The sequence below is a fragment of the Artibeus jamaicensis genome, unplaced genomic scaffold (assembly GCF_021234435.1).
Source record: "Artibeus jamaicensis isolate MK-2021 breed Jamaican fruit bat unplaced genomic scaffold, CSHL_Jam_final scaffold_584, whole genome shotgun sequence".
NCBI lineage: Eukaryota > Metazoa > Chordata > Mammalia > Chiroptera > Phyllostomidae > Artibeus > Artibeus jamaicensis.
This window is the reverse complement of record NW_026522048.1, coordinates 1,876,886-1,903,641: the sequence shown is the minus strand read 5'-3', so window position 1 is coordinate 1,903,641 and position 26,756 is coordinate 1,876,886. Positions and strand designations below refer to the sequence as shown.

The following is a 26,756-nucleotide window of genomic DNA, read 5'->3' as shown; positions in this document are numbered from 1 at the left end:
GTCTGTGTGGGAGCTTGGAAAAGACTGGCTCCAGGACATGAAGGGTCCCCGCTTGGCCAGATGAGAGAGAGCCACGCGGTTTCAGCAGAGTGAGGACCCCCTCTAGGTGAGGTGAAAGAGGGAGCCACGTGGTTTTGGCAGGGTGTGGACCCCCTCTTTCCCAGGTGAAAGGGAAGAACCACGCAGCTTTGCCAGAATGGAGATCCCTGCAGCCAGGTGAAGAAGACAGCCACATGCTTTTGGTGGAGTGCGGACTCCTGCAGCTTTGGGGTGCCCCCTTTGGCTGTGGGGCCTGAAAAAGCAAGAGAGACTTTGACTGGAACTGGGTACAAAGGACTCTTGCCAGTGGACCATGAGAGGGTACCACAGTACTTTGGATTAACTCGAGATCCTGCACAGTGACAGAGCTGATGGTGCCAGCGGCCTGCAACACAGACGTGTGCTCTTTTCCTGATTTACGGTACCCGGAGTTGGGACAGTGGGAGAAGGGGAGCGCTGTGTGGGTGTAGGTGTATACATAAAGGACTTTGATATTTTAGTAGTGGCATTAGGCCTGAATAGCATTAAATAAACATTTTGTTTCCTTTTCACAAATCTCTGGCATTAAGAGATGTGTTTCCAATTGGCGGCGGACAGAAGGGCCCAGTAGACATTAGTATTTTGTTTTCGGGAGGGGCCCCTGTTGTATAGCAGTTTTGGGCATCCCTGGGTGGGCCAAATATTGTATTGCCCCTCCCTCGGACCTCCTCTTGTTCGGTAACACTATTGCTTAATAAATCTGCTCTCTCTCTTTCTGCTATAAACCCACTGTGTGTCTGGATCAATTCTTTGTCTGTGATCACCAAGAACCTGGTTACCTGTGCCCACCTGTGACAATTTAACTTGTTCTCGGCTGTTCACGTGGGCTGTTTTCTGGCACAGTCCACATGGCTGCCAGCAATGCAAATGTTTTGGCCACATGGCTATGGAGAGAGAACGTGCATCACACAGGACGAGTACATTAGCAGGTGGGCAAGAGAGTTTAGTCATTTTGGAGCCCATACCACCTGCTGCCAGCCCTGTAGCTGCTAGATGCACCTGGTTGTGTGTTCCTGGGTAAGAGAGTGGGAGAGAGAGAGAGTGAGAGAGCGCTCCTTTGTTCCCCAAATTATTATAGCCTGGGCTTGGGATGCTTTTTCAAGGTCCTTTTTCAAAAGAAAATTCAAATGGACTTGAATTGACTTAAAATTAATGAATGTTCCAGTATAATTTGATCTCTTATTTTAAAGTCACAATCAACTTTCCAAACTTTTGTGGGTTTTGTATTGCTTCACCCCCCAGTTACACGGACAGTGCTTCCTCCTGCACCCCCTACCCCAACCATCTGGTACCAGAGGGGCAAAGGGAGGAGTATTAACCCCCTTGGTGGAGCAATACTGTAATGGAATGAATATTCATAATATCCCATCTACTCATATATTACACTTTTATTTGAATAAATTCTCTTAAAGGACATTTGATTTGTGTCCATTTTTTTGTTACTGCAAATGATGCTAGAATAAATAGCCTTGAATAGAAGTCTTTGCCCATATGTCTTATTTCTTTAGAATAATTTAGAATGTTTAGGATGATCATTCAGTATCCAGCAGGAAAACTGAAACCATTTAACAGTTGTTTTAACAAAGAGAATTTAATGTAGGGAACTGGTTAAATAGGGTTGAACATTTGTGTAAAGAAAGCTTGTAAAGCTAAAACGAAGGTTGGAGGTGCAAATAGTGAATTCGTGAAGCAACCACCTCTTTAGGTCTGGGGAAACAAAGAGTTGGATTATTAAAAACTAGACAGAAGCTCCTCGCTGAGTTGAGATGGCTTGTTCATAGGAGGGGAAAGGAATGTTCATTAAAAAGACATTCTGAAAAGGAAGAGGAAATGCCTGACATTCCTTCTCCATGTCCCCTTCAGCTAAAAACAAACAATAAGTGATTCTTATGTGCTTTGGTAAAATAACCCAAACAAAAAGAATTTTGCACCATAAACACTGAAACTTACCAAACTTCTGCAGAGATTTGGAAAGCAATTTAAAACATACATGTGATATAGAAACTAGGCTTTCTAGTGGCCATGACGGTCTCAAGCAAAGGAAAAAAAATATTGTAGGAATTAGGAAAAAATAAGAGGTCAAATTATACCGGAACATTCATTAATTTTAAGTCAATTCAAGTCCATTTGAATTTTTAAATGATAGGGGTTGATGGACTTTAAGCAACAGAGCTTCATGTATTCTTGAGCATGTGACTGTGCACACAGTATGCCAGCTTCTACTGATACCCGGCTATCTTAGAAAGTAAAAGCAAAGAAGTTGAAAACTACGTAAAGAACTAGGCAAGGACCAAGAGTAGGCCTTAATAGCTGGTTCACTCAGATGATGAGGTTTTTAATCTCTCTGAAGCTTTAATATATTTTATATAACCTGACTTCATAAAGCATAATCATAACTTGACTTCATAAAGTACAAAGAACTGACTGAAAAATTCACTTTGACAGACTTCCTGCCTACTTCCACCAAATCATTAGCTGACAAGTAGTGAAATAAAGCATAGGCAACTTAGCTCCACTGTATAAGCAGCACCAAATAACTCCAAACCATATGAGTAGAGATGTAGAGAACAACTGAAAGCTAAGTTCACTGTTTTCCACAAAACCCCAAAAGAAAGACCCACAAATGGCATTTAGCTCCATAGTTAACCGGCCTGCAGGTCAGCAGGAAGCTCGTTATGAGCTGACAGTCCAGGAGACAGCAGTTTTCAGAGTGCTCCCAAAGTAATTTCCTGTGTGAAAAGCTCACTGCTGTTCTTGCATTCCTCAGGGTGCATTTCTTATCATCCCAGAGGATGTTGCTCTTCCCCAGGAAGAGGAAGGAACCAGTTGTTACTGGATGTGTGGGCTGAGAGCTGTCAGGCATGTTCGGTATGCCTCTGTCTCAGCTGTGGGAACTCGGGATGTGGCTCAGATTCCTGGTCCTGGGACCGCCGACAGATATTACTGCAGCAGTTGGGGGTCACAGTTTAGAAATACAGTATCTCAGGAAGTTGGAAGGCAGAAATAATACCTGGAGCTTCAACACCTCCACTATTCAGAAATGTGCTAATTTTCTAAAGGAAATTACAAAAAGTATTTACTCTATTGGGCTCCCAGATGGCGTGTTTTATAAAATCCTTTTGTAGAGTCACAGTATCTCTCTCCCCATCCCTCCCCCATCCACACACATACACATATACATACAACTACCTACCTACTTACTTATACACACACACATACATATTTCACACAGAAAAGTTTAAGTGGAGGGTAAGCAAAGTTTTGCAGGTTATTAAGAAACAAAAGACTAAGAAAGAACCTTTGACCTTGCCCTTTACCTGCCTAATGGAATTCAGAAAGAAAAACCTGCTTAAAGAAAGGGAACATCACACACCTCAGCATCATAATATAAACTAAATGTGGCAGGCAGGGAGAAACCCAGCAAAGCCTGTCTGCTGAACTTCCTGCTCTGCTCCACTGTCTCTGGGCCCAGCAAGAGTTTGTTGACCATATATTTGTTCTTTTTCCTCTACCTGTGAGTTACTGGCTTTCTCTTTAAAACCCCAGGCCCCGCCTCCTCCTCCTTTTTCCAGAATGGCACATAATATAAACCCCAACCACCCAATGCATCCGTGGGCCTCATGTTCTTATAGCACCCCCACATGTACATCTACAATAAATTTTGGACATTTTCTCCTGTTAATCTGTTTCATGTTAATTGGATTATTAACCCAGCTACAGACACTTAGAAGGTGGGAGGAAAATTATTTTTTGTGCTCCCACAAGTCCTAAATCACTTTTGTTAACAGGTATAAGGACCAGTTTTACTAAATCAAGTCTTCTTTAACTAGGGTTATCTTAAAAGCTTTAATTAGTTTAAATTTTTTAGTAAAAAAACCATTAATATAAGCTTTCTTTCTCTGTGATCTTGAAATTAGAAGGAATGAAGCTCGAGTTAGTAAAATTTTCAATTTGGCTAAATCAAACATGGAACTTAGTGATTATTATGATTTCTATTAAAAAGGACATTTTTATTTGAAGTAAGAAAGCCTCTAATCCACACTATTAATCTCTTTTTACTATCTTAGTAAATTTTATAGATTTCCAGATCTTTATTTAAAAAAAACCCAAACCCAAATAAACAAACAAAAAATATCCTGTATTCTTTTAATAGACTAAAAAGTTTTAGTTTTTTTAAAACTAAAGGGAACCCCCCCAAAAAAAACCTTACAACCCTAAAGCATTTTTTTTTAAGCTCAGCTATCACATTCACAACTGTCGAGACTTTGTGTAACATACAGCTCCTGATGTACTTCAAAAGCAAGGATACAACTAATTTGGAAATTGTACCTTCCCATGTCTAGCACTAATACTTTCTCTCTTATCTCTAAGATAAGAGTGTTGTATTTTCTATTTTTTAAATGGTAAAAAAATCAGTGAAAATGTGTTTTCCATCCTTCTGTTAATTATCATGTATGTCTTATTTTTAAAATGTCTCTGACAATTATTTAATTCCCTTATTTTTTACAATTTCAAAGGGCAATGATGTGTTAAACACAGAAGCTTAGTCACCATGGCTGAAAGCCTTTTTAAAAGAAAGGGTTTACTAAGCCACGAAGTACCAGGTCCAGGGACCTGAAATCTAAGCCAGCAGCAGCCGCAGCAGCAGCGCTGGGTGGAAAGGCTGCTGCTGGGTGTCCACTGCCCTGGAGCTGAGGAGCGCTTTTCGACATCACGTTTTGGGGATGGAAGACAGGAGTTGTTTTGAAAGGATTTATATTGACTACAGAGAAGGGGATGGGATAAGGTGAGGCGGGTGGTTCAGGGACAGGTGCAGAGTCCATGAGGAAGAAGCGTTCGCTACTTCGGACTGGCTGTTTGCAGGCAACAGTCCGGAAGTTCATGCGCAAGGAAGAAGCTGAGGCTCCTGGGGCTCGGCTGTGCCTGGCAATTTTTTTTTTTTTTTTTTTTTTTAGATAGTTGTAGAAATAGCCACCTGGAAGTTAATTGAAAATTCCAGCATAAACTCAGGAATGTGAGCAGTATCTGTCAGCTGGCCCCAGGTATAAAAGGCAAACTGCCTAACTGCTCTCTTTCTTTCTCTCATGCTCTGGTCGCCATAATTTAGAACATCTCAGGATTTTTTTTCTCTTGTCAGTTTTAAAATTATTTCCCAACTCTGCTAAGAATTCTTTTTATTGCTACTAAGCATTTTAGAGGGACACTTAACTTTTTGGGTCACTGCATAAAAAATTACTGTATCTGATCACTTAACAAAAAAGTCTTTTACTAAAAGGAGGATAAATTGCAGAAGGCACTACTCAGTGAGTTCAGAGACTGATTCTGCAAATGCCCATGCTCGTTTCCCTTCAAAATGCTTAGAGCAGGGGCTGGAGGCAGTGGTGAACCTGTACTTACAGATAAAAATGTTTCCTGAAGCTTAGTAAACAATAAAGTTACACACAAACATATTTTGCTTCAGAAATCATATGCACTAAACTTACAAATCAAATGCCACCTTAAACTGTTGCAAAGTTTAGAAATTAAAAAAAGAACCTCACCTATCTCCAAATTTAGAGGCTGTTATATGCAAATCAAGAAATGTTAGCATACAGATAAGTAATGAAGGCAGAAGTTTTGTACAACATGATTTTTATTAATTTTCCTAGAAAAGGAAATGAAAATCTGGGGACAATAAATTGTATACTGCCATCTTATACTCTCAAAGTTATAAATTTTAGTTTTAAAACATTTAGGTTAGCATACACTATGTTCTTTCAAGTAACTCTTTCCAAATCTTTGCTTACATAAGCAGTTAGGAACTGGAATAACTGAACTAGTTACGCAATGTTGTTTAGCAACCAGGACGAATGGTTGCCACAACATCCATGGAGATATTCTCTCTCTATGTGCAAGTTTACTCTTTGTATGTCCGTATATTTTGTCAATATATTAATATTTTTCACATAGCATATTCCATATGACAACCTCCATGAAAGTACATAATCTTCTTCTTCCTAAAAATAGGCCCATGCAAAAACCTTTCCAGAAGTGAAATGAATACACTTTGCTGAAAAATACCAATCTAAATGACATCTAAGGAATGTGCTTTTATCATTGCACTTCCCAAAGTCACAGCAACAGCAGAGGTTCTCTCGCACTGATTCAGTTGATAACTTTATTGATCCTAGTGACAGAAAACGCCACAATTCTTTTTCTTTCAGCAACCCCACTGGCAAAACAAGTGGAAGGAAGCCAGATGAGGCCATTCTGAGATTACTCAGGGCCACACCTTACTGCCTGTCCCTGGGGAAAGGACAGAGGGAATTCCACAGCTGATAGCCTGTCTATCAGGAAATCCTCTTGGCTCTGCCTTCAGAACACATCCAGAATCCCACTGCTTATCATCACCTCCTCCTCCTCGGGGGACACAGGTCAAGCAACCATGTCTCCTGTTGGATTATTTCACTAGCTTTCTAATTCATCTCCTTGTTCCCCCTTCCACCACCCTCCCTCACCAACCCAATTCTCAACACAGTAAGCAGCCAAACTGAACCTGTTAAAACACGTCAGGTCATGTCCCTCCTCTGAAGGAAACCCTCTGTGGCTCCTGTGTCACTCTCCATCCGGCCTTCTAGCATTGCCCCCACTGCCTGCTCTTTCCAAATACTCACATAACTTGTTCCCTTCATCCCTTCAGTTCTTTACTCAAACGTCACCAGCAACGTGATTCTTGTCCCGGCCATCCTATCTAAATTATACCCTCTTCCTATCTGCCTGCAGTGCTTTTTCACCTTTGCATTTTTTTTTGTCTCCTATACTATATAGTCTATTTTTTGAATTTGTGAATTGCTTGCCTCCCCCACTACAATTTTGAATGAAGACTTCTCTGGAACAGGTGTTCTTGTTTTGTTTATTTTTTCTAATGTCAAGAACAGTAAGTGGCACAGAATAGTTATTTAAAAAATACCTAGAGCCAAAAATGTGAGTGGCTGTGTTCCCTGCCTTCTACCTCTGCCATCTATTGAGTTAAACAACTTAAAGACCTCGAACTTGACTGATGGGCTTTTATTACCGTGATATGTATTGTATTTTCAATTACTTTAGAGGGGTCTACTTCTACTTTGCTGTCCCCACTTGGAATGTCCCTATCAAAATTCTACCCATCTGTGGTCAGGCCAAGAACTGGCCAAAGGTTTTCTTCTAGAGAAGTCCTCTAACCCATTAATGATCCTTTCTGAACACTCCCATTAACCACCTTTTACTGAACACCGTGCACACTTGGCATCAGATGTACCAAAAGTGCCACCTGTTTCTTACACTGATTTCTGCCTAGCTAGGCTGTCAGTCTCTTGTGGAAATCTTATTTGAACAAATAATAAAAGAGAACTTCTCCGTTCTGGCAAAGGAAATAGACTTCTAGGAAATCCAGGAAGCTCAGAGAGTCCCAAAGAAGCTGGACCCAAGAAGGAACACACCAAGGCACATCATCATTACATTAGCCAAGATTCAAATGAAGGAGAGAATCCTAGAAGCAGCAAGAGATAAGGGGACAGTCACCTACAAAGGAGTTCCCATCAGACTGTCAGCAGATTTCTCAAAAGAGACCTTACAGGCAAGAAGGGGCTGGAAAGAGGTATTCCAAGTCATGAAAACCAAAGACCTACAACCAAGATTACTCTATCCAGCAAAGTTTTCATTTAGAATGGAAGGACAGATAAAGTGCTTCTCAGATAAGACCAAATTCAAGGAGTTCATCATCACCAAGCCCTTATTATATGAAATGTTAAAGGGACTTACCTAAGAAAAAGAAGATAAAAAAGATGAACAGTGAAAGGACAGCAAACTCACAGTTATCAACAACCACACCTAAAACTAAAGCAAATTAAGAGGACAGCTAGATCAGGAGTGAACCATAGAAATGGAGATCACGTGGAGGATTAGCAACAGGGGAGTGGGAGGAGGAGAAGGGGGGAGAAGGTACAGAAAATAAGTAGCATAGACAGTAGATAGAAAATAGACAGGGGGAGGGTAAGAATAGTAGGGGAAATACAGAATCTAAAGAACTTGAGACACGTGTTCATGAACTAAAGGGGGGAAATGGTGGGGGAGGTGTGTGCAGGGTGAAGGGGAACGGAGGGGGGGCATAGAACAAATATAATGGCATAATCAATAAAAAAAATGTAAAAAAAAAACCCCAGTAACCACAATAACAAAAACCAAACTCACCTTTAAATACTGCTTTTACTGAATTCCAGTATTTATCTGGGTTTTTAAAATTATAATCACAGGAAAAGTTCACAGTACATATTTAATGCAATGGCACTTCATGCCAGACTAGAAACAAATCTCCTTCACAGCTATGTCTCATTTGTTGTGCAGAAGCAAAAGGAAAATAGCCAAGGTATAGAGGAGACCACAGATTAAGAATTACCAGCTGGTTAATGGGAAGACAAATAGATAAAAGTGATTTCACTTTTGTTTTCTAACCAATTATCTATTGATGAACTAAAAAGATTATGTATACACATTAAAGAGACAACCTACTGAATGCAAGAAGATATTTGCAAAAGGCCCTGGCTGATGTAGCTTAGTAGATTGAGTGCCCGCCTGTGAACCAAAGGGTCGCTGGTTTGATTCCCAGTCAGGGCACATGCCTGGTTTGCAGGCCAGGACCCCAGTAGGGGACACAGTAGAGGTAACCTCACATTGATGTTTCTCTCCTTCTCTTCATCCCACCATTCCCCTCTGTCTTAATATAAATAAAATATTTTAAAAAATATTTGCAAATGATATATTCAATAAGGGGTTAATATAAAAATATATAAAGAACTCATACAACTTAATAGCAGTGGATAATAAATAAGTAAATAAATAAATACAATTTTAGAATGGATAGAAGACCTGAAAAACATTTCTCCCAAGAGGAGATACCGATGAACAATTGACATGAAAAGATGCTCAACAGTACTAATCATCAGGGAAATGCAAGTTAAAGCCACAGTGAAATAAAAACCACACGTCAGAATGGCTAATAGCACTAAATCAACAAGTAGCAAGTGCCGTTAAGGACGTGGAGAAGAGGGAAACCTGTGGGACTGTAAATTAGTGTGGCCACTGTAGAAAACAGTGTGGAGGTTCCCCAAAAATACTAAAAGTAGAGCTGCCATATGATTCACCAGTTTTACTTCTGGGTATTTATCCAAAGGAAACAAAAACTTTAATGCACTGCTATGATTTGTTTACTTTAGCATTACTAGTAATAGCCAAAACATAGAAGCAATGCAGATGTCTATCAATAAATTAATTAAAAAGTAAGATTTGGTATACATACACACACACACACATGAATATTATTCAGTAATGAAAAAGAATAAAATCTTGCCATTGTGACAACATGGATGGATCGAGAAGGTGTTATGCTAAGTGAAATAAGTGAAATACAGAAAGATAGGTACTCTACATGGTATCACTTATAATATGTGGAATCTAAAGGACACAAAGTAATGAATAAACAAAACAAAACAGAAACCAACCCACAGATATAAGGAACAAGCTGATGGTTGCCAAAGGGGAGAAGGTGGGAGAGAAGGAGAAGAAAAAAGTAAAAAAATCAAGAAAGAAAAAATAAAAGAAAAAAATTTAAAAAGCACTCAAAACTTATTTTCTTTTTAAGAATTCATTTATTTTTAGAGAAAGAGGAAGGAAAGGAGAAAGAGATGATGACATTGATGCGACAGAGAAACATCAGTAAGTTGCTTCTTACATCCACCCTGACCAGGGACACTACCTGAAACCTTGGGGGACAGAACCCACAACACAGGCATGTGTCCTGACTGGGAACAGAACCAGCCACCTTTTGTTTTGTGAGAGATTCCAACTGACTGAGCCATATTGGTCAGACCTAAAGACACTCCTTTTTTTAAAAAATTATATTTTATTACAGTTGTCCCAATTTTTCCCCCTTTTGCCCTCCGGCTCAGAGCCCCACTCTCCCTTAGGCAATCCCCACAATACTGTTCATGTCCATGGGTTGTGTGTATATGTTCTTTGGCTACTCCATTTCCTATACTGTACTTTACATTCCCATGGCTATTCTGTAACTATCTACCTATACTTCTTACAAATCCCCTCACCTCTTCACCCACTCTCCCCTTCTCCCCTCCCAACTGGCAACCTTTCAGTAACTAACTTCTTTTCTCTTGCTTTTAAGACTCTATCTTTAATCTCTGCCCTTTAATAATGATGTGTTTTGGAGTGGGACTCTCTGCACTTCCTGGACTTGTATATTTCCTTCACCAAATTAAGCAAGTTTTCTCTCGCTGTTTTTCCAGATAGATTTTAAATTTCTTGCTCATTCTCTTCTCCTTCTGGCACCCCTATGATGCAAATGTTGGACCTCTTAAAGTAATCCCAGAGGCTGTTTATACTATCTTCATTTAAAAAAATTTTTCCTTCTTGTTCTGCAAGATTGTTTTTTGTTTCCTTATGTTCCAAGTCATTGATTTGATTCTTAGCTTCATCTACTATACTGTTGTTTCCCTGTAAATTGTTCTTCCTTTTAATTAGTGTATCCTTCATTTCCAACTGGGTGTTTTTTATGCTGCTGAGATCCTCCCTAAGTTCCTTGAGCATCCTTATAACCAGTGTTTTGAACTCTGCATCTGACAGATTGCTTATTTCCATTTCATTTAGCTCTTTACTTAGAGTTTTGATTTGTTCTTTCATTTGGGCCATGTTTCTTTGTCTCCTCATTTTGGCAGCCTCCTGTATTTGTGTCTATGTATTAGGCAGAGCTGCTGTGACTCCAGGTCTTGGCAGCATGGCCTAATGTAGTAGAAGTCCTGTAGTAGATGTAGTAGATCACCCAAGCTGGGCACTCAAGACATGCCTTTTCTGTAGGCTGAATACACCTTCCTCTTTAGTTGAGCCTTGGTTGCTGTTGGCAGGTCAATGGGAGGGATTTACCTAGGTCAGTAAGTTGCAAGGATTGGCTTTGACCACTTACTGCCAGCTTCCACCGTCTGTGGAGGATCAGCTATGCAGGGGAAGGATGGTGGTGCTCTGACGTGGTCTGTGGCTATGCACTAGGTATGCAACACTGGAGTTTCCTGGGTGTTGCAGGCCAAGGTCAGCCCACCAGTGTTCTACCCGGGGCCACAATGCATGAACTATAAAGCAATCTGAGATGGCTGCTACTTGTGCTGGGCTTGGAGGTTCCCAGGTGAAAACAAGCTGTGAACCTAAGCTGGCTGCTTCTAGTGCCAGGCCTCGGGCCACTTAGCAAGAGGTACAAGGGTTGGGGGCTCACTGAGGCAGCTGTTGATTGTTTCAGAGGATTTAGGAAGTTGTGAAGCATGAGCCAGGACTAGCCATTCATATGGAAAAGCCATTGTTAACAGCTTGGTTTGGTCTGTAAGTTGGGTGGGAAAACGCCTTAGATGATCCCTAAGGCAAATATTTTTAGCCAGGTTGATGGAGTCTCAGATATGGCACCTGCCTGCCAATTCTGTGGCTCTGTGGGAGGATGGTTCAGAAAAGGGACAATGGCCTCTGCCTGCTTTTCTGGGAGACAGCTGTCCCCCTTTTCGCTCCTTGATACCAGACATGTTAGTTCTTCCTGTATGCCACTGGTGACTTTCAAGCTGTTATCCTGGTACTGGAGCTCAGAGGCAGTTAAGTCTGAGTAAATCTGTGTGTGGGTTCTTTAAAAGAAACTGCTTGGTTGTAGGTCTTTGGATTTCATGACTTGGAATACCTCTTTCCAGCCCCTTCTTGCCTGTAAGGTCTCTTTTGAGAAGTTGCTCTATCCAGCAAAACTTTCATTTAGAATGGAAGGACAGATAGAGTGCTTCTCAGATAAGATCAAATTCAAGGAGTTCATCATCACCAAGCCCTTATTATACGAAATGTTAAAGGGACTTATCTAAGAAAAAGAAGTTAAAAAAACATGAACAGTGAAAGGACAGCAAACTCACAGTTATTAACAACCACACCTAAAACAAGAGCAAACTAAAAGGACAGCTAGATCAGAAGTGGAAACATAGAAATGAAGATCTCAAGGAGGGTTAGCAACAGGGGAGTGGGAGGAGGAGAAGGGGGGAGAAGGTACAGAAAATAAGTAGCATAGACAGTAGATAGAAAATAGATGGGGGGCAAGAATAGTATGGGAAATATAGAATCTAAAGAACTTGAGACACATGGTCATAAACTAAAGGGGGGGGTAATGGTGGGGACGGGGGGGGGTAGGGTGGAGGGGAATGAAGGGGGGAATAGAACAACTGTAATGGCATAATCAATAAAAAAATAAATTAATTAAAAAAAAGAAGTAAATAAAAGAAACTGCTTGGGACTCCAGAAGTTTCTTTTACCGACTCAATCCCCACTGGTTTTTGCAGCAAAAAGTTATGGGAACTTTTCATCCTGGCAATGTAACCCTGGGCTGGGGAGCTTGGTGTTGGGCTGGGACTCCTCATTCCCAAGATATCCCTCCCAAATTTTTATCATGGATGTGGGACCAGGCAGTTCTGCTTCTCTGTCTCTCTTACCAGTCTGGATGGATGAGGTCTCTTTAATTCTGTCAGACTTCCATTCGACTTGATTTCTGAGAGTTCTAAGTGATGAGTGTCTTATAGTTTAGCTGTAGCTTCGATGTGGTTGTGCGAGGAGTGGAGCTGGGTTTACCCATGCCTCCATCTTGACTGGAATTCTAAAGAGAGTCTTTATAAAAGTCTAAATGCTTTATGAGCATCCACTCCTTCAGAAAATGCCCTAGTAAAATATCTAAAATCAGGAGTCTACATACCTTGCCTGGAGGCAGTGATCTTCCAGGTTATAAAACAATCTACCTAGATAAGACTTTGTAAGACTAATCCCAAACTAGTTTATAGCAAACAAATTTTTGTCCTCCTGTGCTTTCCTGTTTTTTGTTTGTTTGTTTTATTTTTATGTAGATCAAGCACACAATTCAATGTAACAGTGGAGTCTTCCTTTTAATGCTTATGTACTGGGTTGAACCATGGGAAATCCTGATGTTAGACCATTTTACCTACAAAATGGCAATTTTATATAATTTAACTTAATATTATCCTTATATGGATAATAATTATGCTCTTCAGTCTTACTCTGTTTTGTATCACAACTGCAAACCTGTCGTGAGTTTATTATACAGAATTGTCTTCTAGAGGTCCCACATATACTATATTCCTGAGTTAGCTTGCTCTAACAGACTAGCTGACTCTGGCACCTCTGGATTACCATCCAAAGCTGGACACCCCTGCTATCAATGGCTAGGTGACAGTTAGCTACCTCCACTGCACACAGCCTGTTGAGAACATCTGGACTCCTCAGGTCACGAAGCTTTGCAAAGCTTGAAGGTCCTGGGCAGGAAGAGTCAGTCTCAAAGTGTGGACCCAAGGTGTTTGAAGATGTGTGGTACCTCGGAGGTCAGGAACACCCTATTTTAACCTACAACTGCCTCCTAAGAAGGCAGCACATCTCAAAACACCTAGTTTTTGCTCCTCTCACTGCCAAGGGCCAAACCTGACTCTCCACAATTTGTGAACATGAGCAGCATGCCTTTCTGCAGTGACACGGTCACAGCGGTGTCACCGCAGACCACACACTCCTCTCATTCATCCTAGGACCAGCTGCACTGATTAGCAGGATGGAAGGCAACAATGACCTGTTTTGCAAAGGTTAATGGATTCAGATTGAAAGGCTGAGATTCTAATTTTTGAAGATGCTGGATGTGCTGAGTAAATAAATTACCTGCATGGAATTTTTACAAACAAGACTGCAAGTATTTCTGAATGCCTGCATAATCCACCAGGAGGGATTAACAAAGGGAAACAACTGCTTTTAAGGAGAAAACCACAAGTATGTTTAACACCTCTGACAGGCAATGAACAAAGAAAAAAATCTGTTCTGTGACAGCAAGTGAGATGTCACCTGGGTGGCACTGGGAGAAGAAGCAGTGAGCGTGGATTAGACTGAGCTCCAGGTCCTCAAAGTGAAGGCACAATTTCCAGAGATTGTGCTGCTCCCCCTTGTGACTATTTAGCCACATTGTAAATATGATCTTATACAAGGTTTTTTCTATGCAGAAATGTTAGGCTATTTAGCCCACTTTTGACCTCGTGTCCCTCACACTTTTTAAGGAAAATGGATTGTGATGGAAAATTAAATAGCACTTCAAGTCAAAGAAAACTTACCGTGGTAGAATCAAAAGAAAGGATGTCCACGACAGGGGGCGTAGAGGTCTGCAGGTCCATTACCTCAAGTTTTGGATTAATCTGCACATACGCATAAGGAAAATTAATCTTAGATCTTTATAGCATAAGAAGCTGGATGCCATTTGTAAAACTTAAAGGGTTTTTTCTAATATATTCTAAAGTTAAATTATATTGGTATATTTAATAACATGAATGTAAAAATTTTAAACAAAATTAGGCCACCAAATCTATCAAAGTATAAGACCAAGTTAAATTTATTGTGGAAATAAAAAGTTTTACATTAGAAAATGAATATAATTCACCTATAATGGGATTTTAAAACCAAAGTAAAACGACCCACCTCAAAAGATGCAGAAAAAAGTCCTAGCTAGTTTGTTAACACAGGAAAAAAAAGGTATTAAGATTTAAGAATTAGAACAAAAGAAATGAAACTGTCATTACATATAATATAACTTTCTATGGAAAAACCCTCAAAGCATCTACTGCTACATCATTGGAGCTAGCTAGTAAGAGTTTACTAGGTTGAAACTCAAAATACAAAATTAATTGAATATGTCTGTACTTCAAGACAGTTAGAAAAGTAAATTAAAAACCCTATCATTTATAATACCATAAAAAAATTTAAATGTCTCAGAATACAAGGATAGGTATGGCCTGTACGGGACAAAATAGTAAAACTCACGTAAAGACATTAAATAAAAACCTGTAACATAAGGAGCTTCGATGCAGAGTCCCGTATATGTGGAAAATAAATATAAAGGGAAAACAGTACTTCAAATGAAGGAAAAGATGGTTTATTTATAGTTGAGAAAACTGGACCACTCCATAGATCCCTGACTAATATACTGCATTCAACAATGGAGAGCAGACAAACTAGAAACCTAAATGTTATGTTAAAATTATAAAGTTAATAAAGTTATAAAGTTAATAAATGTATAAAAACATCTTTGTGACCCAGGTTTGAGGATATCTTAAACAAACATTTTAAAAACAAAACCATAAGGAAACATGCATTTGATTCTATCAAAATAAGAATTTCTATTTAACAATGAACACCACAGAGTTAATGATCAGATGATGGAATAGGAGGAGGCATGAAATCTAAAACTAAAAAAGGACAGATATCTAAAATGCATAAGAAAACCCAACAAATCAACGTGAAAAAGAAATCCCAAGAAAAAAGATGTAGAGACTCTGACAGTTAATCAGCATATAATGAGATTTTTAAAACATTAGTAAATAGAAAGGATTAGAGTAAAATACCACCTCATACACACTAAATTGCAAACATTAGAAAGCTCAGTGATGCCAACATTGTTTATATCAGCATGGTTTATAATGGCTACATAAATAAATAAATAAATAAATAAATAAATCTCACAACCAGAACTCCTCAAATATTTATCAACAGTAGAGTGAATACATACATTGTAGGAGTTACTGCTGTGGTAAATTCATCCGATTCAACAATGAAAAGAATGAAATACAACTCTGTGCAACAACATACGAATGCATAACTTTAGCGCCGCATATACACAAATTTCAGGACTTTAATGTTAAATGAAAAAGCCAGTTACGGAAAGATATATTCAGTATTATTTCATTTATATAAAGTTTAAAGCATTCAAAAACTAAATAATACCTAATTATAGATTCAAACATATATAGTACATTTTTAAAAAGATTTTATTTATGTATTTATATTTAGAGAGAGAGGAAGGGAGGGAGAAAGAGTGAGTGAAACATCAGTGTGTGATTGCCTCTGGCGCACCCCCCACTGGGGACCTGGTCTGCAACCCAGGCATGTGCCCTGACTGGGAGTCAAACCAACACTGCTTTCCCACTGAGCCACATGCTCAACCCACTGAGCCACACCAGCCAGGGCCATATAGAGTAATGTTTTTTAAAGGCAAAGGAATAATTAGAGTGGCAACTACTTCTGGAAGGCTATTTCTGAATTCAAGAAGGCAAAGAAAAAGAATAAACCATACCATCACCAAATATTTACTAAACACTGTGAATACGAAGAAGTGAGCAAAGGACAAAAAGATAGCAGAACTTGTATGAAATGAATGATACCAACAGTAAGTGCACTGAAGAACTGCAAGGAAGAAAATGTTGACTGAACATCTAGGGAGAAAGCCTTCCGTTGGAGGAAACAGAATTAAAGATGGCTTTTAAAGAAGGTTTCGAAAACAAAAACAAGACTCGGAGATGAGGTAGGTAAAAAGCATTCTGAGCAGAGAGGTGAATGCTGACAGGACTTGCAAGGGATAGCAGAAGGGGGGTTGGCAAGGGTCAAACCGTGAAGCGTAAAGGGATTTGAGAAGGCACAGAAAAACTGGGGGCTAACATGTGCTTTCAACAGATAATGGGACAGAGACACATACAGTATCAAGAATAAAGCAGGGATAACAGTGAGGGCAGGGCTGTAACAGTCCTGGGCTGTGGGGATAAAGGCTGAGCCTGACGTTAGGGAAGTGGAATGATTTTAAAAGCACCTATCATGCTTGATGGGCATAGCTGTAATTCTGGCAATAATAAGACTCGTTTATAATTATCCAGCCAACTGTGTTAGAGGCAGAAGTATACATGCCCATTAAACCCCAGGCTACAGTAGAGAGATTAGAACCTGCAAGGTGAGAAGGGGGGAGGGCTATCCTCTCAGCCTGTTAATACCCATGTTCCTTCCTGGCTGTTCCACAGAATGGAACACACAGTCCCATCCTATGAGCTGAGGCCAGAGACAAGGCAAAGAATCCTGAGGATTACAATTTTCCTTTCAATCTGAGACCAGCTGCCCGAAGAGGTGACTTGCAAACATTTTACTTCCTTTTCTCTTTTATCTACTGCCACCTAGTGTAGATCTGGAATTGTTTACCTATGAAAAATACCATCTGGTTTTACCACCTGAAATTGGAACTGCTCAAAAATCTAAATAACATGGAAATAAATGGTCAGCATCTCTCACTGAAAAATTCTTGAGCTTCTACAAGTTGGGAAACTGTTGCTGTAACAGTACTTTTAAAAATATATATATTTTGTCGATTATGCTATTACCGTTGTCCTATTTTTCTTCTTCCCTTTATTCCCCTCTGCCCTGTACCCCCTCCCACCTGCATTCCCCCACCTTAGTTCATGTCCATGGGTCATATATATAAGTTCTTTGGCTTCTCCATTTCCCATATATTCTTAACCCCCCCTGTCTATTTTGTACCTCCCATTTATGCTTCCTATTCCCTGTACCCTTTCCTCCACTCTCCTCCCTCCCCCCCTTTCCACTGATAACCCTCCATGTGATCTCTATTTCTGTGAATCTGTTCCTGTTCTACTTGTTTGCTTAGTTTTTTTTTTTAAGTTTGGTTGTTGATAGTTGATAGTTTGTTGTTACTTTACTGTTCATATTTTTATCTTTTTAAAGACTATTTAATTTAGTTTTAGAGAAAAGGAAGGGGAGGGAAAAAGAAAGGGAGAAAAACACTGATATAAGACAGAAACATTGGTCAGTTGCCTCTCGCATGTGCCCCGCCCTGGGACAGAACCCATAACCCTAGTATGTGTTTTGGCACAAGCTGCTCTTACATACATTAAAGAGAGCAGGAAATTCTTACTGAGTAAAAGTTTACAGCCCCTCCATAAAGAAAATATGCTGGGGATGGGGGCAGGAGTGGCATAGTTAAGTTCTTTGCTGGTTAACTTCCAGAAATACTAACAGTACCTGCTAGCTTCCTGTTCTTATTAAAGAGAAGAAACCTTTAATAATTAGTTGCCTCAAAATGAAGTGGGCTGCCTTATGAGAGGCTGAGTTCTCCATCACTGAAGAGGGCGTATAATTGAGGGATTCATGCATGAGGGAGAGTTTAGTCTGTGTGACCTCACAGGAACCACCCCACTCTGAGGTTCTCTGCATCCATCACACTTAGGAGTCCATGAACACAAACAGTGCTACTAACAAATTCTGAAGGGCAAGGAATCTGCCCCTTTTGTTGTGTTACATACCCTAAAGCTAGTGCAATGTCCAGCACGTAGACACTTAATATGTTAACAGGATGAAATTTAATTTTGATTATACTGAAGCATTACATGAAAATGGTTAAAAGTACCGAACAGAACCAGAGTGCCTGGGATGAAATTCTGGTGCTCCCACTTACTAGCTCTATGATTTAACTGTAGGTGCTCAGTTTCTTACAGGATAAAAATGGTACTACCTCAGAGTTTTTAGAAAGATTAAATGACTTAACTTATGTAAAGTAATTAAAATAATGTTGTATGTGTTAGACAGTATTATTAGTACTATTATCACCATGTAATCTCTGAAGAACAATTACTGAGGCCCAAAATAGTATAGTCATACACCACACCCAGAACAAAAATACAAAATTCGTGGATAAGTGGTCATTTTTATCATAAACTATAATATTTTCAATCTTTATAGAAGAAGATTGAGATAAAACCCAATCTCAGACTTGAAGACTTACATTAATCACTTATAGTTTTCAACAATTCAGGGCAGGGGTCTGTAGTGGCGTCAAGAGAAAGGACACAGGAGGGGTCTCTTTCACACAGCTGGGGGAGAATTTTCTGCTTTGTACCTTTTTCATGTGACTTTCTTCTGTCATCTGTTGTAAAAGCAACTTGCTGTCACCCTGTCTGCCCATGTAGGAAGGAGTAATTTATATATTTAGTCAGCTGGTAGCCCAGGTCTAAGGCTCCACAGGATTTCCCACCTTCAAACAAGTGGAGCACTTAAGGCTGGCAGATGGGTGACTTTTGCAAAAGGCCAATCTCACCCAGAAGACTGAAATTACACAATTCAAATGAGCTTCACAGAAAGCACAATTAAATACAAATCACAGAAATGCTATGTTGCTTCAAACTCAGAAATGAAACACTCATAGTTACTACAAAAAGAGAAAGTTAGTAAAATTAACTAGGTCATAGATACCATTTATTCCACATCTTCTCCTAATACATTTGTTTCCTTTTAATCATGAATTCCAACTTCAAAATAATTTTTTGGTAATTTTCAAACATCTCCAAAGTAATATATGTAAGGTGATTCTGCCTAAAGCTTTGAAAAATAATCCAATTTACAAAATTTAGTATTTCAAAGTAAAGTTTACTTAATCTAAATGAAAACACAGTACAACAGTCTGATTTATACTATTATATTCTAGGTGGTATTTAAAGTTTTACAAAATAATTTGATAGTTAATAATTATTTATTTATAATATCAAATATGTTTTGTCCAGAAAACTTACTTTATTATGAGAAATTATTAAGAAAAATAAATTAAACAACTGGATGTTTATATGCAGAATCCTATCACTTCTCTGGAATTTTATATGATAGGATATGAAGGTATTTTACAAACACACCCACTGTGTACTTACGTAAGTGACCAGGAGTGCTTACAGGTCATTTAAACTAGGTCCACTCGGGCTGACTTTCTGAAGCCACAAACTTAATGCCGCCACAGTGCTCACCACTTTGTACAGTGTAACTGAGCTCTAATTTCAAGATGAGAAGTCCATTTTTAACAGGCGTTTTTAAGGGTATATATGGAAAACACAGTTGGGAATGCACTTTGCCTGGCCTGGGTCACCCTGACACAGCCCCAGCGGCAGTCCCAGCTCACTGCTTTCTGGCTGCGGTCCGAACAGAGCTACCTGGACAACTTGTTGATGTTTTAAAGAAATTCAGCACTCTTGACACTGAAATAGAGAACAAGTGGGCAGCGACCAGAGGGGAGAGGGAAGGGAATTTAAGGGGAAAAAGGGGAGGGATTTTGAGGAACAAGTATGAAAGACACAGGGATGAGCACTGGGGGGGGGGGGGGAATGGGAGGGAGGGGGAGACCGGGGGGGGGGGGAGAAGTAGAAAAAAAAATGTACTTGAAAAGTAACTAAATAAAATTTAAATTAAAAAAAAAAAAAAAGAAATTCAGCACTCTTAAATGGGCTGGGGCTGACAATACGCCACAGAGAAGACGGCCTGAACTGCAGCTTGGCCTCCTGTCCCTGCAGAAAGGTGGCTGAGCAGATGGCGGAGCAGCAACAGCACCGATGGTTACGCTTGGCCACCCCACAGTAATACTAGAACGAAAAACACTGAGAAAGTTGGTAAAACCAGCTTGGGGCTAAACAAGGAAAGGAAACTCAAAATGTAGTTCAAATATAGGTGAATACATGTGATCACAGGAGATCAAAAAATACACCTATCATTGTAGAAAATAAAACACATATGTGATGAACCACAAACAAATTACACTGCATTCTTTATTTTTGCAAAGAAATAAGAAGGGAGGTTACATTACCAAGGAACAACTAGACTAGAAATGCCAAAATGTGGCTAGATTAAACAAAATATAGGAAATAGTCCAACAAAATTTAAAAGTTTTAAAAACTTAAACTTACACACACACACACACACACACACACACACACACACACACTAAGACTAACAGAAATGCCCGAGATCACAGCAAGCCCAAGTCTGAGGAAAGTGACAGTACAGAAATGACTGCTGTGGGGTTGGAGTGGGGCTGACAGAGACCGCGGACAGGGCATGGGACACAGCGTGGACACTGCGTGAGGCAGCTGTGCACTGCCACTCAGGAATAAGCCTTGGGGACTCAAAGTACCTACTCTACAAGCACAGAAAGGCTCTGTCAATGGTTAAAAATATTCATATGAACTGGAAGGAAATACTGACTTCATATTAACTCTTGAAAGAGGAAAGGGATTAAGGAGAGTCATGCAAAATGCAAAGTATACAGCGAAGTTTTTTTTTTTTTTTTAAAGAAAGTAGAACATTTAAATCTATAGGACCTAAAGAAACTTATCAACAAAAGGCTACAGTTAAACAGATAATTATGTACTTCAAAATGCATGTAAGCAAACAGTAAAATGGTCTCAATGATTAGGTTCAATGCCCAAATCTTATTGTACACAAGATTTTCTTCTTTGCTATTAAAGGACTCCAAAAACCTTATTTCAAGAACTTATGAAAGTGCTTTCCCTTCGGCCCTGTTTCCATGACAGCTAGCACATGAACTTACCATATTTTTTGGACTATAAGATGCACCCCTCGATTTGGGAGGAAAAGGGGGGTGAGTCTTATCATCCGAATGTAGCTTACCTGGCTCACTATGAAAAGGGGCATGGCAGCCTATGTTATTTATGTTATTAAATATTTTACCACATTTTTTGCTTTAAAAATTTTTTTCCTATTTTCTTCCTCTAAAACCTAGGTGCATCTTATGATCCGGTGCATTCTATAGTATAGTCTGAAAAATTCAGTACTTCCTAAACACGTCAGAGTCTGAAGCTTGCTCAGACTTCACAGTCACCAAAGACCTTAGATCTCTCCTCAATTCCACTACTATTAACACAATTTTTTTCCTAAGCCTCAAGAAGAAAATATAACAGGCTTTAGAACTATTACACACTACCATAGTTAAAGTTTCATTAGTGAAAATAGTTATTTCTCAAAGCGCTACTGTTTTAAGGCAGAACTAGGTTTCATATAATTAAGTGCAATTTGAAGCATCTAGTTGACCAGTAGCCCCAAAATGTACACTTACAAATAGTAGGACAACTATGTACAAAGTACTCACTTCAACAGTCTCAATTTTTTCCTCATGGGAATGTGGTATTCTTGGATGGATGTCTAAAAGATGTGGTGGTGAATCAAGATGTAATCTTTTGAGATTTCTTTTAATAACGTCTTTGCAATTCAGTTCATCAAAGTTGGTCTTCCATAATAAAACCTGTTAAAAAGTAATCACATTAATTTTTAATGTGATTAATACAATTACTGACTTGTATATACAAGCAATAGAACTGACTTTTTAAAAAATGAATATACAGAATTGTTCCTCAAAATAGGAAGACTAGATATACATTTCAACAACATTACTGTTTCTCAATACTTTTTTAAGGGTGGAAAGGAGAGACTTACTTAGTCTTTTGAATTGCCTTCTTGTCCAATTTAGAAGTCATATTAAGAAAATAACTTATTACCTTGAAATCCCCATTTTTCCCCAAAGCCCAAAACCATGTTTTCCACCTTGAATAAATCTGGTTATCAATGACTTTTGGCTATTTCAAGTAAATAAAAAATTGACACATAAACAATTCACATTTACTATCCTCAAGAACCTTAACATTTGAAACATAAGACATACAAAATATTGGGCAACAGTTCAAGTGAGAGTGCCGCACCAATACTGGACGTACAGTAAGTGTCAGTTACATGTACATGTAAGTGTAAAGACAAGCAAAACAAGTAACTGCTGTTTGAGTTCCAAAAATGATCAGAACTGGCACAATTCGGGTAGGAAATAACAGACTTCCTGGCGTTAAGTTAAAATGTAAACTCATTAAGACTCATCTTAACAGATACAAACTAGGTGGCTGTAAAAATCTCCCCTGAAGTCTCGGATGCTTTTCCCCTAAATTAAGCAGAGGGAGCTTACAGACCTGTGCATCTGCGCCTCCTGATGAAAATAGCTCTCCACCTTTTGAAAATGAAACAGTAAAAACAGGACCCTAAGAAATAAAACAAAAAGTACTTGGTGATGTTTTCTCATGGCCAAGAGTACTGAGAATATTAATTTTTTCTTTGTAATTTATGTAGACTGTACAACATGTCTGAGAGAACGTATCTAATTGCTACCAGCTAATGTAGGCAGAGCACACATAAAGCTAATCAAAGAACCTACCCCATTACATTAAACACATGTAAATGATAGTAAAAGAAAAAGAAATTCGAATAAAAATTTAAAAATACACTTTTTTTCCTTATAAGAAAAGTTTGTACATGTGTGAATCAATAAGAATTTCTGTTAAGATTTTCTGGCTTTGGACTCCTCATTCAACAAATCACAAGCAGAAACTGAATGGCAACTCAAAGTGATGAGAATAAAGCTACATGAACAAAGGCCATTTGCTGACTACAATGCCCTTCATGTGGCAACAGTGAGCCGCTAATAATTTTAAAAGCAGGAGATAGGAGGAGAGCTGTGGTGAAAACTGGTGTCACAAACACTTTGTAAAATATATGACTGTCTACATTCTATGCTGTACCCCTGAAACTAATGCAAAATAATACTGAATAAAAATTGATGTCACAGTTGTGAGAATGATGACTTGAAGTAAGAATGAATAGTTGGAGGCCAGTTAGGAAGTTACTGTACTCATCTGGGTGAGAGGTAATGAGAACTTGAAATTGAGCGACTGTGAAGTTGAATAAGACTACATTACACTTGGCACAGTTGTAACTGGCATAGCCTGTAGGTCAATTTTTCAATCCAGATAAGAGTAATTATTTCTCATTTCGAAAATATCATTAAATTCTGTTTTGTTAATGTGTCCTTATTCTATACAAGAAAACTTCTGGGGAAAAACATCTTATATTTTTTAAGTAGACCATTCACAGATTTAGGTTACTATAACCTCGCAAACATCTCCTCCACACTATGAAAAATTCCATCTCTGTGTATAGATTTTTCTCCTAAAACACTGTGTTTGTCTTTCTTTTCTATTAGTCTATTTCCATGGATATTTTAATCCTTGGCTACTTCGACTGGCTGTTTATCCAGCTTCACTGTAACACAGCTGCAGAACAAATGACGAAGCAAAGCAGGAAGCCAGGCGAGGATATATGAAGGTAGAAAAAAACACCTTCTCCCCAGACCATGAAGCCCATTCTATTTCTGGGTGTAAACGGCTTACACTTGGTAAAAAGGAAGTATCTAGCAGTTAAAAAGAGGGGATACATTCTAAAAAATTTAGAGAAGTTTGAATATTTACCCTGAAAGGAAGAATAGTCTACATACTTAATAAAGTTTTCCTTGAGCGTGTTATATGCCAGGATGTGTATGTGTGTGTATGACTGAACAGGCTTAATAAATAGGACCTCTCTTCCCCACTGAGTTCTACACCAATTGAGAAATAAGACAAAGAAATAGGCATACGAAAGACAAAATATCATCTTCCTCACTGATAGAGGCTTGTAAAGAAAGAATGTGGCTTTATCTGTGAGCAAATGGGCTTTTCAGAACTGAATCCCGGAATGAGTCAGATCTGAGGGCCTGGTCACAGGCAAGACTGGGGAGGGCAGGCCTCACACAGGCAGTTTCCGAGGACCAGTGAAGGCAGGCTCACTTCCAAAAAGCAGAAGGCATTGGGCTCTACTGGTTAAATTTCCCCTTTGAATCACACCAGACTAGTAAAAGAAGTGCCTGAGGGGGTGAGAGAGGCTCAGAGGGTCAGAGTTAGTGGGGCAGCCTCCACAGGAGAAGGAAGATGAGAAGTAGGGACAAAAGTTATCTACCACCACTTAAGCAATTAAACCTAAACTACATGCTGATGAAGATGGTAATGAAGGACTAATTTAAGAGCTAATAAAAGATACACACTGATTTTGATAAAAACTACAATAAATGATACTTCTAAGAGTTGCTTGCAAAGGACAAAAACATTGCCTTGGAAGCAAAAATACTTCTTATGATAGCGGCAATGTGTCCTACGCTTGGAAAGATAACAAAGGCATTTAATAAAATGGATCACAAATTTAAATATATATAATTATAAAAGTAAAAAATCTTAGTGCTAGTACCGTATGTCCTTGGAGTGTATATATGAGCCTTCCTTCTAGTAGGTCCAGAATCTTAAGTGTAGCATCGGAAGAAGCAGTGATGAGGTAGTTACCCGAAGGATGGAATGATACACAATTAACTCCACAGCTGTGAACTGATTTGTAGAAAATAAAGCAAAAAATTTAGAGAACAATTCTTAATTCTAAAGATACCACTCTGCCCTATTAGCAATACTAGGCTGCAAACAAGAATCTGTTATAGAGGTAATGTTTCCACAACACCAAAACAAATAAAGAGTTGGGCACCACACAGCTAATGAAAGAGAACAGCTTCCAAAGTGAGAATGTAGCATGGAAAGATGATCTTGTTCACTATAAAACTAAAAAGTCTTCAGATACATTACCGATATAGCCAATAGTTGATTACCACCGGCTCACATAAAGTATACAACCTAGTTTAAGCTAAATTTAATAATCAATTAGTGGCTTGGTGCTAAGGGGTGAAGAGTATGAATATGTATTTGGAGGCGCAGTCTTCCCAGTTTGAGAATTCATTTCTGGACACCACCCCACCGATAGGAGGCAGTATAACACAGTGATGGAAAGTTTGTAAACAGACCCAAGACAGTTCTGTGAATCCTTTTTAGCAAGTCACTTATCCTCTTTAAGCCTCAAATTCCTTATCTTTAACATGGGAGTAATAATAATGCCACCTCTTAGGGCTTTTGTGAGGATTTAGCAGTGTCAGCTACATGGTTAATATTACAGTTATTAAGAGAAATATGGATTTAACATAAATCCAACATAAACCAAGAAATTGATTCATTTCTCTTCTAACTTCAAAGTATAGGCACAGTAGGATGTTATTGTTTTCTACCAATTATAACAAGTATTTGTGCCAATTTCTATCCCAAATAACCAGAGTTTTAAAATCTCACAGTAATTTCTTTTCTTTTTTTCCTTTCATTTTTTACAGTCCTGGCATCATTTTTAAGGTTCTTCCACCTTCCTCTCCACTCTGGCTTCTACCCCAGCTTTTTAGACCATGTTGTTGATGGAAGCTAACTGTTCCTTAGTCAATTCAAAGGTAGCCCATGACTCTTATTAAGAGGGCCAGACCACACTGAGGACAGTCTATCAGTTTAAGAGTTTCCCAGAAGAGTCCACTCTACAACCGCATCCTTCTGCTACAAAGTTGTACCTTGATAATGCTGGAGTAATTTGTTCACTCTTATATCCCAGATTTTCACAGTATGATCGGAACCTGCTGAAGCTATGCAAGTACCATTAGGGTTAAAATCCACAAAATTTGCAAACCTAGGAGGAAAATTAAGATGGTCTCATATTTTGATTTTTTATTTAAACTGTAGTAATTAAATGTATCCTTAGCAAACTACCTCATACAAATGCACAAATAGAATGACTTACCCTACAGAATCTGTGAAGTTACTCACACACTGCTTACTTGTGGTATCCCAAATTTTAATAGTTTTATCCTCACTACATGATACGATTAGTCTTCCATCAGGTGAAAATCTGGAAATCACAAGAAAGACTGTTTTGCTGAAAGGCTCCCGATAATCATAATAGTCCCCTCACACCCCCACACACAAGTCAGGCCCTGCATTTAAGTACCAGAGACCGCTGCTACCACACCATGCAGCAAAGTTGTAGACTGCAACCAACATCTTTTCAGCTAAAAGTAAGCACAACAAATGACACTGACAGGCCATGAAAAGATCAAAATAGACTATGTACACTAATTGTCTTCTTCCTTTTATTCTTTTATTTAAATAACTTAGTTTTATGGTATCTATTTTAAGTCTTTGATTCATCCCTGCACTTCTTCCAAGCCAAGTACC

The 26,756-nt window shown here is 38.9% G+C and overlaps 1 protein-coding gene across 2 annotated transcripts in view; it reads right to left on the bottom strand.

The window, feature by feature from the left end:
* The window catches only part of POC1B (POC1 centriolar protein B), a 107,420-nt gene that overhangs the window by 26,996 nt on the left and 53,668 nt on the right, over positions 1-26,756 (bottom strand). For both annotated transcript variants that reach the window (XM_037150712.2, XM_037150713.2), the window contains 6 exons: positions 26,323-26,430; positions 26,096-26,211; positions 24,916-25,049; positions 22,776-22,844; positions 21,911-22,063; positions 14,271-14,351 (listed from right to left, as the gene is read on the bottom strand). In XM_037150712.2, coding sequence (XP_037006607.2) covers positions 14,271-14,351; positions 21,911-22,063; positions 22,776-22,844; positions 24,916-25,049; positions 26,096-26,211; positions 26,323-26,430 — 661 coding nt within the window. The remainder of the gene's footprint in view (positions 1-14,270; positions 14,352-21,910; positions 22,064-22,775; positions 22,845-24,915; positions 25,050-26,095; positions 26,212-26,322; positions 26,431-26,756) is intronic.